An 18,464-nucleotide genomic window follows, 5' to 3' on the forward strand; every position below is an offset into this window, starting at 1 on the left:
AGAGGGAGGGGAGAGAGAATGTGTATGCCACAGCAGATATGCAGAGATCAGGGAAACTTTTAGTGGTTAGCACTCTCCTTTAAGGTTTCTTTAAACCTTTTTTATGTTTAATTTTATTCAGGCTTATGTGCTTGAGTTTATGTGTGCATGTGATCAAGTAAGTGCGAGTGGTCACAGAGGCCAGAAGAGGGCATCAGATTTCCCCTGAAGCTGGTTATTCTTTTTTTTTTTTTTTAAATTGGGTATTTTATGTATTTACATTTCAAATATTATCCCCTTTCCCGGTGGTTCCTCCTTCCCCCACCTCCCCTTCCCCTGCTTCTATGAGGATGCTCCCCCACCACAAGGGTTCCCGGAATTGAACTCAGGTCACCAGGCTTGGCAGTAAGCACCTTTTACTTGCTGAGCCATCTCTCTCCACATCTCCATTTTTAAGAAGTAGAGTCTTTACTTACACACATGCATTTACAACTGTGTATGGATTACGAGAAGCCTAGAAAGCTGCCCGTTTAAGTACTATTGTAACTCAAGCTATCTGGAGAGAGGGCTCGGTAATTACAAGGCCTACTATGCATGAATCTGGATCCTCAGCACCCACTTAAAAGACAACTAATTGCACTGCACCTATACCGGTAGGCTGGGAAAGTAAGTGTATTCCTGAAGCTTGTTAGCCAGACAGATGGACTCCTGGCTCCGAGAGAGGACCAGGCTCAAGGAAAAAAAAGAAAAAAGGCAGGATAATGACCACAGAAGCTGACTTCTGGCCTCCACATGCGAACACACACAAGTGTGTACAGACACAAACGAGCACATCACACAGAAACATACGCCTATTTAGTTTGGATCTGAGTGCTTAAGATTTATACTTTGAGAGATATGTGCAAAATCTGTTACCGTTTTTATAATGGAGGGGAAAAAAGCAATTCAGAAAAATCACCAGATATTTATCTGAACAACAGTAATTTGTTCACTTCCTAAAAGTAATTGAGTAGATTTTAAAGAACTGTTTTAAACGAATATTTAAGATGCATAAATCTTAAAGCATTAAAAACACTAAAGCTGGGTATGGCGGTGCACACCTTTAACTCCAGCATTCAGGAGGCAGAGGCAGGCATCTCTTGAGTTTGAGGCCAGCCTGGTTTATAGAGCAAGAAAAATCAGGAATAGAGAAACCCTGTCTTGGAAATACAAAAATAAATAAATAAATAAATAAATAAATAAATAGATGGATGGATGGAAGGAAGGGAGGAAGGAAGGAAGGAAAAAGAAAAAGTTCAATGTTACCAATTTTGCTTATAGCTAACAGGAGGTAAAAATATGGGAGGGGGAACAATGACATCACAGGATTGCATAACAAAACAAACATTTATAAAAACTTCACAGAGGAGCCCCAGCCCTCCACTGAACTGCAAAATGAACAATTTGGACTCCCTTGAGATTTGACCTAAAGTATTTCTTTTACTTACGTTCTAGAGTTTTGGTTTTTTTGTTTTTTTTTCCTGAAGTTTCTCCCCTATCATATTGACAATATGACAGAGACCAAAAAGGACAGCACCCTCTAAAGAATAAAGAGTAGTCATTTGAATTTACATCACCGGTATCAAGGTCGGGTACTCCAGCAAGCCTTTACCACTGGAAAAGTACTCAGTTCATTTAAAATGTCATTGTGGCTATCTTACTCCCCAAAGACAAAACTCTCACTGGTATCTGAGATTGCTGTAAACAGACTCAGGGAAAACACTCCTCAGACTGAACGGTTTTCTAAGGAGGCTATAGATGAGATGCTTCAGCACATTTTATTGGTGGCCTTAGTCACTGTTGTTTTAGAGCTTTTTTTTTTTTTTTTTTTTAATTTATTTTTGGGATGGGGTGTGTACCACAGATACAAATAGAGGTCAGAGCACACCCTGCAGCCATTTCCACCACGAAGGTCCCAGGATCACTTGGGTCATCAGGCTGGGCACCTGTAAGCCTGCTGAGCCATCTCGCCAGCCGGTCATTTTTATTTATAACAAGGAAACTAACTGCTGTTAATTTAGCAGTAATATAAAACTCTAAAATGCGCCCAGGTTTCTCAAAGGCACCAGGGTCAAGGTTTCGATCTCAGTACTTGCAACGACGATGTGTCCCAATCCGTCCTCTTCAGGAAAACACAAAGAGGTCAATGTTAATTCAAAGTAATAAAAGGGTGGGGGTGGGGGGTGTAAGAAACAGATGAGATTCTCTTTCCGTACTGTCTATTCTAGTAAGTAAATAAATAAATAAGAATAATCTGCCGCCTGGGGATAGAAGCTGTAACTCAGATACTAGAAAATTCACCTTTTAATATATAGACAAGGAAGGATGCACGACTAAATCAACATTCTCACTGTGTCAAAAAGAAGGCACATGCATAGTCAAACATTTGCCAGACTTCCCATCCCATCCCTCCCTCACTCCTGGCAACCGCCGATACACTAACAGAATCATTCAGTATGTCACCTTTAGAATTTAGCCTTCACCTCCTACCATGTTTCCGTCCACACAGTGGAATATACCAATACTTCATTATTTTTGATGGCTAAATATTTCATTTTAAGGGTATGCCACATTTTGACCATTCATTCAAACTACGGGCAATCAGGTACTTCCTTCCACTCTGTTTGAATAGTGAAGCTGTGAACATCTGAGGGCAAGCTTTCAGGCAGATGAGCTTTCACCTCCATGTGTACCAGTGAAATTACCGATCATATAACTCTGAACTTAAGACTCTGCGGAATTGTCTAAACTCTTCTAAAGCAGCTTAACACTCATATGGCTTTTCAAACTCTTAACATAAACTCATACGATGTTAGACTTTTCCTAGAAATAGAGGATTTATTCTTCCTTATCAAGCCCATCTTGTGTGCCAAGTGTTATGCCAGACAGGGCCTTATTTAATTTTCCTAACAAATCTGCAAGGCAAAAATTATTACAATTTTACGGAAGAAATTCAGGTCTAAATAGTTTACAGTTCTTACAAATCAGTTAAGGTCAAATCTAGAATTTGAATCCAGGGTCAATTTCAAAATCTGTATTCTTTATACCATGCTGTGTATCACACCGCATTGTTTACTCAGCCCTTAGATACATATACCTTTGTTTCACATGAAAAGGATTCTTTAGACAAGCTGTATGTTGTGTTAAAATTCTGGTGTGGAAGTTTCCCAATATGAACATATTACTAAAACTCCTAAGTGACTTAGATACATTACCTCCCCCATACATACTTTTCTTTAGTAAATTATTTCTGTAGTTACATTTGAAAAGGTCTATCTAGGATTAGTTCAAGCATTACAACAGATCACCTTTTTTCCACCAACGTGCAAATATGTTCTGCTATGTAGACTGAATTGTGTCCTCACAATTTATATTGCTGATGTCCCAAACTTCGGTAAAGCGGCTTAACATTTACATCGCTTTTCAACATAAACTTGTAAGGTGTTAGACTTTCCTGGAAGTAGAGTTCACATTCTTTCTTACCAAGCCCATTTTGTGTGCCAAGTGTAACTCATTTGGAGACAGAGCTTTTAGGAATTAACTACAGTTGAGTGACCTCTAAGACAATGAGATTGATGGCTTCGTAAGGAGAAAGAAAAATCTCTAGCCATCCTCCTAGCCCTATTACCATGCCCCAACGGACAACAAAGAGCCCTCACCAGACCCCACCAGCCCTAAACTCCCCTCTCCCGCTTTGAGAAAACAATAATTCTGTCGTGAACATCATGAAACGGGTATCTCAAATGCTGAGAAATGAAGAGAGCAGTAGTTACAGAAGAAACAAGCTAAACCAAGAGATTCCTAAGTCTGTGGCTCAAATTTGAGTCTCCGATCAGACAGTAAAAAACCAGAAATATTCTTCTATCTAGTAATTTAGTGTTTTACAATAAAGTCAAGGAAATACGGCCCAAAGAGCTCTGGAGTTAAACAAACCTGATTCTGAGGCTCTGGCTACTTCTGAGCTTTGGTATCGAGTAAGATACAAATTCTACATCCATTCTTGTAGTAGTGATGCTGCTGGTTTTTGTTTAAGTGACTTTATTAATCCCTGTACCTAAGAATACTATACTATACATCCCACCAGAGCTGTGCCCAGTACAGTTCTAGAATGTTACAGGCACTCCAAAGCTGTGACTGTGACTGTTAGCCCGTAGGATTCCAAAAGAATGCCAGTCAAAGGCAAACGCATTGGCGTACAGACAGTACTGGTCAAGTACTTTACTGGTAACATGAATATGAAAATACAGAACCTTGGGCTAGTGGTATGACTTGAGAGTGGAGTATTAGATCCCTTAGAGCTTAAAAAAAAAAAAATGGGGGTTACTCAGGTATAACAAGGAAGACTCTTTGCTCTGTGTTTTCCCACAACGCAAAGTTCTCAAGCTTTTATTATACAGTGGCACTTCCCGTGATAACTCAGACATCTAACCTTTACTTCTTTTCGGTGGTTGGGGGGGGGAACATAAGGGCTTAAGGATTCACTACCCAGCAACTACATAAAACTGACATCTCCTTTTCTAAACACCTCCTTACTCTCAAAATAAAGACTAGGTATTCTTTTTTTTTTTTTTTTTTTTGGTTCTTTTTTTCGGAGCTGGGGACCGAACCCAGGGCCTTGCGCTTCCTAGGTAAGCGCTCTACCACTGAGCTAAATCCCCAGCCCCAAGACTAGGTATTCTTAAAGTTACACAATTACCCCTGCTCTAAAGTTGTGCGTAAGATAAAATATTAAAGCGACTAATGTAATTTCTTCCTTACATTCCAAACAGTGACTGCCTAATTACTTTGCTTATTCCAAAACCCTGAATATTAAAGAAAGTGAAGTAAATCATATCTACTTATCCATACATATACTCAATTATAAAATTGACGTTCAAAACAAACAAACAAACAAACAAAAACAAACAAACAAACAAACAAACAAAAAAACCCTGGGGCTGGAGAGATGGCTCAGCGGTTAAGAGCACTGACTGCTCTTTCAGAGGTCCTGAGTTCAATTCCCAGCAACCACATGGTGGCTCACAACCATCTGTAATGGGATCTGATGCCCTCTTCTGGTGTTTCTGAAGACAGCTACAGTGTACTCATATATAATAAATAAATAAATCTTTTAAAAACAAAAACAAAAATAAAAACAAAAAAAAACCCCAAAAAAATCCTGAAGACGGCCTGGTGGTGGTGCATTCCTTTAATCCAAGCATTCGGGATGCAGAGGCAGGTGGATCTCTGAGTCTGAAGCCAGCCTGGTCTGTGTACACAGTGAGTTTGCAGACAGCCAAGGTTATTAAAAAAAAAACAAAAAAAAAAAAAACAAAAAAACCAATAACAACAAAAAAACCCTGCCTTGAAAAAATAAACACCCTGAATATGTAGCTCCCACTTCTAAAATAAACCTCTGTGGAAGAGTCACAGCTGCAAGCATAGATGGGGAACCATGAACGTGGAGACTCCTATTTGCATCCCTTCCTGGATATGTATCTTAACATTACAATGCCCTGAAATAATGGGATTACCTTCTACCAATACGCTCAATTAACAAGACGGAATCCTCTGTCCCTTCATTGCACCTCTATATGCATATTAAATTTATCATTACTGTTAGTGAGGGAGCAAAGCCATAGAGTTTCAAAGACTAAACATATACACAAAAAGAAATCTAAAAAAAAAGGTTCCTCACCTACCCAATAAGGCTGGGCACAAAACGGTTAGATAAGTAGCATTCCTGGAACCACTCTCTGGACCCATGTGTAAAGCAAACTTTACCAATGAATGCCTGGCATTCTTCCCCTCAATCCCTGGAAATGTAACACTGCCCTCATCTGCATGTTATCCCCTACCCACTGGACTACATTAGCAAAATGCAACCTAGTTGACAACCTTAAATAAGGTCAACAGTTAAGCAAACTGTCCAAAAGTTTTGTACAACTAGTCTAATGTAACTTTGTATCTCAAAACAAGGGAAGCACACAAAGCACCTTCTGAATTCGATCCTCACAACCCAGGAAAAGAATCACCCAGCTTTGAATCGGGGTACAGATGTGTTCAGTTGGCCCTGGGTAGACATCCCAGCACAGCATTAAGCCCGTAATCCTAGCATTCTAGTGGTGGAGGTGGGAGAATCAGAATTAAGGTCATCCTCGGTTATACAATTGAGTCTCAGGCCAGCATAGAATACATGAGACCTGTCTCAAAAAGCAAATGAGTAAACTATATACAGCTTTACACATATATACCTTTTTATCATTGATTTGTATATGTAATATGTAATACTGGGTGCGTGTGTGTCCATGAAATTATATGCTTAGCTCATAGTCACTCTAAGTAGCTTTGGTCAAATCCTCATAACCACATTATGCTTTTTTTTTTTTTTTTTTTGGTTCTTTTTTTCGAGCTAGGGACCGAACCAGGGCCTTGCGCTTCAGGCAAGCGCCTACCACTGAGCTAAATCCCAACCCCACATTATACTTTTTTAATATGAGAAAGTCTGAGTATCTAGTGCTACAGTAACCAAGACCATACAATATGGCACAAAAATGTCAATCCAAATTTTTCTGAGCTCTTCCTAGAAATCAGACCTATAGGAAACTATTTTAATTATAATAGGCTCTTCTGTTTAACAAAAGAGAAAGAGAAAAATTTGAGTGGTCAACTAGTTTTTAGAAGATATAATCCCATACACACTTTTCAGTCACAAAGAATCTTACATGCTTTTGAAACATTACAAATGAAAAAAACGGTACAGAACCAAAAACTCAACAGGCTACTACAAATCCCTGTTTGTTATTTTTTTGGTTTGTGGCCTTTTCCACCCTCAACTCATTCCCTGTCCTTGTAAATCAAAACCTAATAAATCTATACATAGCACTTTACATGTGGAGCGTATCTCAAGACTTTCAGGAATGCACAGTTCCCTTCTGTATAAGAAGGGTACACTATGTGACAAAAACACGCTGTTCCTAAAACTAAAACATCTGAGAGATCCTACCACAAATACTCGATTCTGTAAGACACTACTTCAGAGTTCTGACCAACTTAATGGAAATTCCTACACAATATTCCTATTTCTGGGTGGCCTTTGAAACACCAGAACTATTCTACATATAACCTGGGGGACGGGGGATCCATTCCATTAAAAGGTTAACTTTTAGTTCCTACAGCATCAGAGATTACCTCATACCAAGCCACACTACCCTCACAGCTATCTAAGCAACTGCTCACACCCAGGCTGCACGCACTAGCTGCTGAACAACCCAAAGCCTTTCAAAGTGAAAACCTAGCCGATCCTCTTCTCTGCTCCTAAATTATTCAAAACCAGCCTACAAAGAATTACTGCAGACTGCTCAAACTTCTCAGACCTGAAGAGCACCTTCTATACTAACACTGCTGGAAGAACCTCAGTGTGATTTCTCTCTCTCTACAACTAATATGATATACAGCAAGAAAGCAGCCTTATAAACAGACGTTATATTTTACTAGAAACTAGAATTTCTAAGTCCGGACGTGATTTGACTGACAGCGTATGGTATTTAAGTTTTACCAAATACTTCAAACTTTAATATGCTTTTTTCCCCATAAGCTTTCAAATGGCTTTAATCAAATGCTAAAATACCCTGCTTCATTTTGTCCTTTTATTGTTTTAAGGAAAATTACTGCAAGTCTGAAAAAAAAAAAAAACTATTAGCTACTATAGCATTAAGTCACCGAAGTCCAAATCAACAGTATGTAATGTTACCAACCAGAACAGTCATGTATGTAATGTTACCAGCCAGAACAGTCATGTATTTAACAGTTCCTGAATTTTCAAGGCCATCAGTAGCTTAGGGGGAAAAAATGCACAGAAATATAACTGAAATGTCTCAACCTGCATTTTACAAAGATTAATCTTGGTTTCTAAGCCGTAATTACTTTTTAAACGTTTGAAATGGGTTGTGTGGAATCACCCCGGAAAAGGGGTCACTTGGCAAAAATTTAACACTAACATAAAGATCTGTCACTTGGAATCCGGAAAATTCATAGTAAGCCTAAGTGAACCCAGCACATAAAATATACTGAAAAGTGAAGCGGGACTGTGTTCAACCCTGATTTTTTTTTTTTTTTTGGAGGGGGGTTAATAAAAGCTAAAGTTTCAAACAGAACTTACTTAAAATAAGGGGGAAAAAATCCAAAGACAACATTTTTCAGGCCAAAGAAAAGGAATTTGTAGATATTATTCAAATCTCATTTCATTACATTATAAAGGTCTTGGCAACCGTCGGCCATTAATCTTTAACACAAAGGAGATTCAAATCCAAATGGACTGAAAGACTATCTCCGGAGGAAGAAACAGTAATTTACTTCATCCACAATTGTTTAACCTGAAAGGGAGGCCTTTAAGGATGATAACGCAAAATGCATCACCCTCCAGTCTACGAAGTCCCCTTTCCCACTAAGTCTTGCACCAATCCAAAAGCAGGAGGTTATGGACACAAAACAAGCTTAGGAAAGGCTTGGGGTGGGTGGTGGGTGGTCTCCAATGAATGACACACCACATCATGGTTTATTCTCCTACACAACTGGAGAAACAAAAATGAAAAAAAAAAAAAAAAACAAAACCCACCACACCATATGTTTCACCGTATCAATCAAAAAGCATTTCACCACGGTACATCCAAGCCCTTCCTTTGGGGCTGAAGAGAAAAATAATTGTATTGATTACAGAGGAAGGGAAAACGCTGCTGCTTCTGCTGCAATGCAACACTGCCTGCTACGAACCGGAGAGAAGGGCTTTCCAAACAAAACCCTCCCCCGCCCGGGCTTACAAACCTCAAACAACTTATCCCAGCCTTACACTGTCCCCCGCCACTGGAAACCTAGTAAATTCTCTCCCTTCCCCCACCATCGAGAAATTTCACCTTTCCCCGCTCCTCTGCTTTACCCCTACCAGAGGCACTTTATTCCCCGCAGAGATTTCAAACCTTTCAAACTTTCCTCCCCACCCCCCCTTTAATTAAACACTAGAGCTTTGTACTAAAAGTGCAGGGGATTTTTACATATACACGGAAAATACCTGTTTCTCGGCAACAAGCACGCTACGACTATCGGGCCCCTCCCCATCTCCTGGGTTTCGTTAGCCCAGGCTGGGGGAGGGAGGGAGGGAGCTGGCATATTAAATTGAGGAAGGGAAATCCTGGGTGAAAGAAGAGCATCTGAGGGAACACGGGAGGAGCCCCCTCCCCCAAATCAGAGAGGCTGGGCTGGGCGGCTGGAGAGGAGAAACCAGAAAGGGACAAAAGGGAGCCGGGAAGAGCCGGGAGAGCCGAGCCGGCGCCGCGGGCCGGGGCAGGCGGGTCCGCGCAGAGCGGTCGCGGCGCCGCGGCACAATGGCTGGCGGCCAGCGCGCCCCTCACCTCATGGTGCCGGCGGCGCCGAGGCTTCCCCGGCGCGGGAGACGCCGAGCGGAGGGTCTCTTCTCAGGCAGGGAGGCGGACGCCGCGGGGACGCGCGAGCAGAGGCGGCTCCGGCTCCGGCGGCCGGGCTACACCATCTCCGCGCGCAGAGGCGAGGCGCCGGCCCGCCGAGCGCGAGCGACCACGGGCTGAGGAGGGAGCGCGGGGCCGAGGCGCCGAGCGGGTCCCCGGCGGCCGCCGCCTCCTCCGCCTGCGTCGCCGCCTCCTACCCGCCGAGCTTCGTCCGCCGCCTCAGACGGGAGCCACCGGGGCCGCGCGCCCGTCCGTTCGCCCGCCCGCCGCTCCAGAGGCCGCCCAGTGCGCCGCCGCCGCCGCCGCCGAGGCCGTGAGGAACCGGCAGCTGCTGCAGCCGCGGAGGAGAGCCGGCTCGCCGCGGGGCGCCGGGGGCGGGCGGCGGAGGAGCACGCAGGCGCCGCCCTCCTCCCGCCGCCCCCCCTGCCGCTCCTGCTTCGCCTGCTCCCTCCCCTCCCTCCCGGGGCGAGGGAGGTGCGCACGAGGGGCTGCGGGGCGGCGGCTGTGGCGGCGCGGCGGCCGCGGCCCTTTGTTGCCGCCCACCCCGCTTCGCGCCCCCTGCGGTCGGAGGGGGCTCGGCGCCCGCTCTGCCCTTGACCTCGCTCTCCTGCCGCGGCCCTCCGGCAGCCCGGAGGCCGAGGTGAGGAGCGGACCGCGGGGGGGCGTGACTAGCCGAGCGCGATCGCGGAGAGGACCCGGGCGCGCGGGCCGGCATCCCCCTCTGCGCGCCCCCGCCGCGGTGCGACTCCCCCCTCCCCGGGTGAGAGGCGGGGTGTGGGAGAGTCCCGAACACGCAAAAGGTGGCCATCGTCGTCCCCCGGATTCCCGAGGACCCCCGAGCGTGCAGGACCTGGGGACCCGGCCGACGCGCGCACGGTACTGGGATGACTGCACAAACACACGCGCGCGCACAAACACACAAACACACAAACGCACACGCACACAGCTAACGCATCCGTGTCGGAAAACGCGGTGGCCCGAGGCACGCGGAACCCTGTGCAGCCGCGAGAGACGCAGCCCGTGGAACCCTTTCTGTCGTCACCAGCTGAAAGGGAATCCCGGCCGGGGGCGGGGAGGGATGGGAACTCAGGATAATTTTAAATGTTCTGTCTTTCACCTAGTCTGGAGCTCACCTCCTAAAGGTAGATAGAAAATACTAACGCAGCGAATGGTTTACAGTCAGATGGTGCAGGGGGCCCCCTGAGAAGCCCGAATATGTGCGTGGGGGTCGGGGAGTGGGGTGTCGAATAAAAACAACAAATCCAATGACTTAATAAAAATTTAAGACTGAGAGATAGCCTGCTTGCGTGTGCAGGCTACAGATGACTAGGGTAGAAAGGATTTTGCTGCTGCACGGTTCCTAGCACATCCAAAATGGAGGACCTACCAATACTGCAGGAATCCATTCAAAAGTTTGATGTTCTATAAAAAATGGGCTGCGGTTCTAAAGACACTTAGGAAGGCTGGCCATGTGTCCACTTTCAAATGACAAGCGAACAAATCCTAGTCATCCCCGGTCAGTGCCTGAATTGTCTGGAGAAACAGTTTAACCTGTTTTAACTATGAAAAACCTCCTGGTTTCAGAGCTCAACAAAGACAACTGGCTGTTTGGAAGGAAGCCCGGCAAGAAGCAGTGACCTAGAGCTGTGGCACAGGACCAGGGTGGCCTCGGGTAGTAAAAAGCACGGTGCCTCTGCCCTAAACATGGTGTACTTGAAGAACACTAATTTCCACCCACATAGCTAATTACAGCTTGCCATCACAGAGCATTTTATTCAAGGATCTCCAAGGACTGAAGAGAAAACAGTCTTGTCAGTCAGATGTCCTTGTTGCCCATATTACAAGAAGAGACAGAAATATACATCTCAAGCAACCTCAGCCTCGTGCCTTATCAGTACAATAGCCATGATTAGGAAACATCACAGCTACGAGGTGCACTGTCTGTATAAATTACCGCTTAAAGCGCTTGTACCCCAAGTGCTCAACAAGTTAGCAAATGTTTGCTGTGGAAGCCTTTATTCTTGGGGGAAGAAAAGTATGAATGCCTGTTGAAATCATCTTGGGGAAAGAATTAAGACACATTCAGCCATAAGCCACACCAGCTTTCCTCAGTCCTTCCACACCGATGTAGTAAGTGTGGCCAAGCTGATGTTTCGGATAAAAGTCTTACCACCCCCACAGGAGGTGGAGATACTGCTGAAATCACTCAGACTGTCTCTTCTCAGTGACAAGACATGCTGATAAAAATTCCTTGCAGATGACGTCGTAACCTGCTTCTCCTTTTTGCCAGTCAGTCCATCCTTTTCTAGAGAAACCGTGTTATCACCATCCTCTTTGTCCTACCGGCTAATATCCCGGTGGTATGAGTACCAAATTAAGTGACCCAAGAGGAAAATGCTATTCTTGTTTTCTGTGTTTATTAAAAATGTACCAGCCAAGAACGTTGGCCGCCTACACCCATTTCCATCCTTTCTCATGGCAGCCTGCCAGTTCTCGAGCTGGTCACACCATTGCCTTTGGATTTAGATCTTGCATTGGCCAGCGTGACCTCTGAAGGTCATTTTGTGGAAAGGCGGTTTGTCAGCTCTGACACAACGTTACTTCTTGTTCATATTCGGTCTAACATCAAAAGGACAAAAAAGGAGAAAACAGGAGCTAGAAACAAACTAGTCCTGGTCGAGGGGGGAACGTCGTGGAATGCGTTACTGTATAGAATGAAAGAATTTTAGGGATGGGAGGAATCTTAAGTCGTTCACTCATTTTTAGGAAGAGGAGTGTGACGTCGTATAAGTTAAGTAGCTTGCCCGTTGCCACGTGGTGCCTTTATGGTAGAGCTGAAGCTCAAACCCAGGATTCCCATCTCTTGGTCCCTTGTTCCCCCTCCCCCGACATCATACAGACTTCCTGTTGTATAAATAAGAGTTCCCTTAGAAAAGAAGTACAGCTGATTTTAAAGATTAAAGTTGGCTTGACCGAGTCATTAAAGTCTTCGAAATGATTTCAACTCTGTGGTCTAAGGGCTGCCAGTCTCAAACACAATGCCTGGACCAACATTGAGGGACCTGATGTTTGAAAGATGAATGAAAAAAATTAATCAGTGAGTGAATAAACAGCTGCCCTAAGATATGGAAGACACTGTTGAGAAGAAACACATGTGTTGTGCACATGCATAAGCTAGGGATCTAACCCTGCTTAACATGCTAAGCTGGGCATACTCAACCACTAGTTGCATCCCCAGCTCAAACTTTCTTCCTGACACGAGTACGTAGATCTCTGCTTCCCCTCACTGAGGCTTTTCACCCCAGTTAGGTCGAGCAGAGTGACCCACACTGCTGGAAATGAGAGAGGGCATGCTTCTGCGGCTGACAGGCTGGTTAAGGGTGTCTGAGGGCTTCCCCGCAGCCGGCCTTGTTTAAATCCATCTGATAGCATCAGTAGGCTTGGCCTCCATTTATGGACATGAAGAGGAAGCATGACTAATGCTTCTCTGCTGTCAGAAAAGTCACTGTTGCGAGCTGCAGACCTTCCCCTTCCTCAGCCCTTGAGAGAAAGTTCTCCCTGGAGTCACCTGGGATGGCTGAAATGGAAAAGGAACGTGGGGTGAGCTTTACTGCATACATGAGGATTGTATGCAGATCCCTGGCAATTCACAGTAAATTGTCTCCCCTAACCACCCAAAAAAATGATGGGAAAATGATGTAGAGTGTGACACTCAGCAGGATTCAAGGGTTGGTTTGTTTTTTTTTTTCTTAAATACCTTTTACTGCTCCTCTTTCAGCCTTAGTTGCCAGTATATAATCAAAGTTCAGAATCACTACCAGAAGATATTAGAAGAAACCATTGGCCTTGCCAACACTTACATTCCTTCCCATATCCCGTTTCTCCTCCCTCCCCCTTCTGAAGTGGGATCTACCTCGTCAACTTCACTTCTTTCTTTGCAGAGTCTCGTTCTTTCTTTTCGCTCGATAGTGCTTGGCCTTGAGGTCACGTTCTAGATAGTACAGTGCGTTGTTTCTACAAAGTTCAGTCAAGACTGCGTTCATGAACGGGGGCCCATTTCTAGACAATGATCCAGCCACAGGCTTTGGAAAATGGTTACCAGCAGGTATGGTCGTGATCCAATTCAGAACCCTTTCTCTTTATTTTCCAAAATCTAGCAGGTAGCCTGGGGGTGAGGGTGGGGAGTGGGGACAAAGGGATTTCATTCTTTCTCACATTGAATTGACTTCTATTTACTGTCACCAAGTTTGCTAGACCATGCAGAAGGTTTTCGAGGACATTATGATCAGGTGACAAGTGACCTTGGAGTGTTTCCTCAAGATGTGATCAAAAGAACTGTCAATGAAGATTATTTTCTGGCTGTTCACAACTAGGTGTATCCTGAACAAATTTCCCCCAAATTGACACACACTGCTTAACCCTTCCTCCTTCATAGCTTTTTAATCTGTCTTTCAGGTAGGGTTCACAGCTCATTAAAAAAATCCCAATTTTAATTTTCTTTGGAAAAAAAATATGGTTGCCACCAAGATAACCTGACCAAGTTCTAGTTTGAAAATTACCTGCAAATTGCTGTGGTGTAGGCCTGATAGCTCCACACACAGGAGGTAGAAGAGGGAAGATCAGGAGTTCAATGTCATGTGCAATAACAGAGAAGTCCAAGATGGGGCTAGCCTGGGCTATTACCTTTAAGTAGTCTTTAGCACCACTTCAAGAGGAAGTAAATGGTACTGTATGAGGAGCTGGAACCCTTTCCTGGCTGAATATTGTAGTTGGGAAATAAACTGAGCAGCAAATGAAAGGAAGGAAGGAAGGGAGAGAGAGAGAGAAGAAAAAGAGAGAAAGCCTTTGCACGGTCAGCCTGCACATGGCCCTGGGTTTGACTGACTAGCATTGGGGGCGAAAAAAAGCCCCAAGGGGAAGAACTTTGTTCTCATTTCTGTCCTCTATACAAATACTGCTTTAATGGGATTGGACAGAGACATGCTTCAGATGTGAGAAGAATTTGTTAGTAGGAAATGAGAAAGACCAGTACCGCAGCCCACAGTAGAAGAGCTCTTTTAGATCTCTACTTCCGCTGATTAAATGCGTGGGGTATGGGGTGGGGTGGGGGTGTTCAAGCATGCCTGTAATCCCATCCCGTGCAGAATAGAGACAGGAGGAGCAGTTCAAAGTCAACTTCAGCGACAGGAGCAAGATTGAGGTAACCTGGCCTGTATGAGATCCCACCTAAAGTAGAAAAGGGAGGAGGAGAAACAGACAGAGGGCTGGGATCTGGGAGTTGGGAGTTGGGAGGGAGTTGACTATGGCCTATCGTGCTCAAGGTCCCAGGTTTTGTCTCCAGCAGTAAGAAAGAAAAAGGAGACAAAGAGCTTGAAGATCTCTTAGGAAATGTAACTGGCACAGTTAAAAATGAAACAAGATTCAGTCATGTACCTCTTGCTACAAGAAACCAAAGTGACATGCTCCCAAATCAAAGTGTCCCATTAGCAACCCCCATCCTGGGCAGTCATCTGATCTCTAGGATCTACCTTGTGTTTTTGGTGACAAGGACTCAATAAATGAGTTCAGCGAATCTCTAAACTGATGCTAGGACTGTATCTGTGTGGGTTTATACTTGTGAGTGCACACACTCTCTGAGGTCAGGCCAGTCAGATCTTCCTGAAACTGGATCTCAGTGCTGGGAATGGAATTTGGGTTCCCTGCAAGAGCGGCACTCGCTCTCAACCCACCCAGCCGTCTCTCCAGTCCCACGTGTACGTTTTGAAAGGTCTTTTGAGAAACGTCTCCATTCTTTTTACTACCATTCTGATTCATATCACATAAAGTAGGGAGGGAATACATAACCCCATGGTGACCCTGTGCTGTCTTTAGCTTGGGTTGTTTGCAAAGCAAACATGCACATCTTAGTCGACAATGAGAACCACCAAACTCCGCAAAGAACATGGATCCCTCATTTGCATTCTTGTGAAAGATTTGGGATTTAAATCCTCATTCAAAACTTTATCATAGATGAATATGGTTTTAATATTTCAGTAAAGGGCCCTTAATAGAGCCTAGCTTCCCATTCAGGTTTTCCTGTCTTTCTCGGTAGCCATTTCATCTCTGTCAAACACCTCATAATTTGTTTTCTGTAAATGGTTTCTGTTTTGCCTGCTTTCTCTAATGTCGGCTTCACTGAGCATTTCATTGTACTTGATTTTATTCAGTGTCTCTCACTTGCAAACAGTGTTTCCCTTCAAAAGTTCACAGTCTGGTCTTTTCCTTCCAGTTTTTCCACTTTGTTTTCTCTCCTATTACTAATGAGATGGTGACTCTTAACTTGCTTTATTTGAGTTATTTATATCTCCAGGCCTCCGTCTAATAGCGAGTCTGACTTGGCATTCTTTTTCTGCTGCACAATGACCAAATTAAGTTAAGAAGCAATTCCTAAGAATGCTGGCCTGGGATTCTTCATGCTCCTCTGGTATCCTAAGCACTAGACAGTGTGTTTAATTTTGAGAGCTGAGGTCACTAGCTAAGTTCATACTTGATGTCAGGTGTGACTCAGTAGTGCTTTCCAGAATAACTCCCCTAGACAGGAAGACAGCAAGCCACGAATAAAGAATGGAAACAGCCTAGATGGTCATTACAAATGCATAAAAGGTTTTGAGATGGAGTAATTTGATTCTAGACCGTGCCCTGTTTGCTTGCCATCGATCCATCAAATGAAAGGCGTCTAGCTGGCTTTTAATGATGGGGCACCTCCTGAGAGGCTCTGCAACAGAACCAGAAGGTTATGTATCATCTCCAACTAAGCTCCTTCTACCGTTAACACTTGCTTTACCAAAAGAGCTTTTCAGCTTTCATCTGTGGAAGATGCAGAGGGCGGGAGCTGGTTTTGTTTGGTTTTGTTGTTAAGATTCTGGAAGCATCATCAGAACCCATTCCCAAAAGCAGTTTACTGATAGTGTCTATCCAAGTACGCCCTTCAGGCTCCTTAGTTTTGAGGGCTCAAACAGAGTCACCACATCTCTCTCTTAGCTTTGCCTACCAATGCCTTTCTGTTTTGGCTTATCCTTCCCACTGTATAGCGTTCCAACCTCACATTCTCCCAGCACTGCAACACCAAAGCAAGACAGCCTAACTAGCAAGGATCCTGACTGGCCCAGCTTGGGTCAGTAGTGGACAGCCATCTTGAACCAGAGTGAAGAAGTTCTCTAGCTGATCAGAACGGAGTCATGTCCTGGCTTTGAGATCAGGAAGACAACTTTATTACTGGAGGGCACCAGGGTGACAGCACTGAGACCAAATCTAAAATGGTACACAGTCCCTCGTTAGAGAGCAGGTAGAGCCTCTGGTTAGGGAGAGTGGCCACAGCTAAACAAGGACAAAGCCTCTGAGGGAGAGGTAAGGGAATGGCTTTTCGTCAGTGATGGAGTTCACACAGAACAGAAAGCAGAAACCTTTGAGTAATGTTTCAACAGACCCAAATATAGCCGTAGGTGCTTCCACAGATGCCTGGCGCTGCTAGAAGCTGAGTTTGTGCCAGCTTGCCAGCTCTCCTCAGCAGGGTAAAAGCCCAGGGTGATGGAGGCCACAGTCCCCAACAGCATTTGGATCACCTTCCTTCTTGTTTTTTTTTTTTTTTTTTTTTTTTTTTTTTTTCTTTTTTTTTCGGAGCTGGGGACCCAACCCAGGGCCTTGCACGTGCTAAATCCCCAACCCCTTCTTGTTTCTTCTTACCCGTCTCTCCTTCCCAACTGGTCCCAATGATGTCCCCCCCACTATCCATCCCTGTGGCTACTCTCACACTGCTTGCTGCTAGACTTTCCCCATATGACTTATTTGGGCCACTGGTACAATAGCAAATGTCACAGAAGCAAAATGTTGTAGAGGTTTTATGCTCTGGGATCTGTCCTTTTACTGCTCTTTGGAAAATGAGATGACTGAGTGAGGACGCCTGAGCGTCTCTACTAATTAACTCATGTCTATATAGAGGAGAATGGGGTTATTCAAGCTGAGCTTCTGAGCCAATAGTCTGCCAACCCTCAGACCACGAATAACGCCATTCTATACTAGCCAACCCCAGCTGACCGAGGCCAAAATAACCGCCCAGTTAATCCACAGAGTAATGAGAAATAATCATTTTTGTTCATTTTTGCTAGGTATTGAACCTGGGGCCTCATACATGCTAAGGCATTCTGCCACTGAGCTGCACCCCCACCTGATGATTGCTATTTTGAGGTCACTAAACTTATGGGATAATTTGTTACGTTACAAAAGTTAACCAATATGCCAGTGTTTTCCAAGTGTTTCCCATAAGGCTTTGAGTAGAGCGGTGACTAGTCCACCAAGAAGAAAACGTGTTCACTCAAGCTGTCATTCCGATCACAAGACTTTTATCCAGATTCTCACGTCAGCCGGTGTTCTGATGGCCTCTCAAAGCCTAAGTCTTGGCATCCCACAGCTCCTCCCAAATCAAAGGTGAGGGAGCAGAATGATAGGATGACAGGCTCTTCAGGCACCAAGTTATATCACATAGGATAGCAGTTCTTGGAGCTCTGCGCAGGAGCCGGAAACTGTATGCTGCAAGCCTAGTTTCTCATTTCCTTGTCCGCTGATTTTCCTTTTGTTGTCCAGAGATACTTAGTAAACTTTTGTTTGAATGTTTCAAACTGCTCTCTGCTGGTTCAAAAGGTACTAAAAAGCACAGGTTTATGTTTCCAGGGGGACACTATTCAGGTCAGACCGTTGGGTTGGTGTAGAACTGTCAGGAAGAGGCTCTCCCTCACCTACCTAATGAATTCTGGAGGAATGAGAGCCTGGGAGCAGCCGTGGCTCAGCCCCACTCGGCCAAATTCTCCATGAGGCTGTGGTTTGTGTGTCACGGCTGAGGAGGCAAACATGAGTAGGCGCGGAGCGGTGCTCTTTTCCCATTTGAAAGACACTGATGTCATCCCTCAGAAGAGTTCAAGGAATCCAGTTCACTCAGACTGGGGAAGAAGGAAG

General features: G+C 44.6%; 1 protein-coding gene across 9 annotated transcripts in view; it reads right to left on the bottom strand.

Moving 5' to 3' along the window:
* Enah (ENAH actin regulator) overlaps nt 1-9,778 on the bottom strand; it is a 112,986-nt gene extending 103,208 nt beyond the window's left edge. For 4 of the 9 annotated variants that reach the window (XM_032915353.1, XM_032915352.1, XM_032915351.1 and 1 more), the window contains exon 1: nt 9,065-9,126. In XM_032915353.1, the coding sequence (XP_032771244.1) occupies nt 9,065-9,111 (47 nt within the window). In that variant the 5' untranslated portion in view covers nt 9,112-9,126. Of the gene's footprint in view, nt 1-9,064; nt 9,278-9,404 lie in introns of those variants that run through there. The other 5 variants (XM_032915346.1, XM_032915347.1, XM_032915349.1 and 2 more) reach the window with 4 other exon arrangements.
* Between the last annotated feature and the right edge of the window lie 8,686 nt (nt 9,779-18,464).

This window comes from Rattus rattus, chromosome 10 (genome assembly GCF_011064425.1).
Source record: "Rattus rattus isolate New Zealand chromosome 10, Rrattus_CSIRO_v1, whole genome shotgun sequence".
Classification (NCBI taxonomy): Eukaryota; Metazoa; Chordata; class Mammalia; order Rodentia; family Muridae; genus Rattus; species Rattus rattus.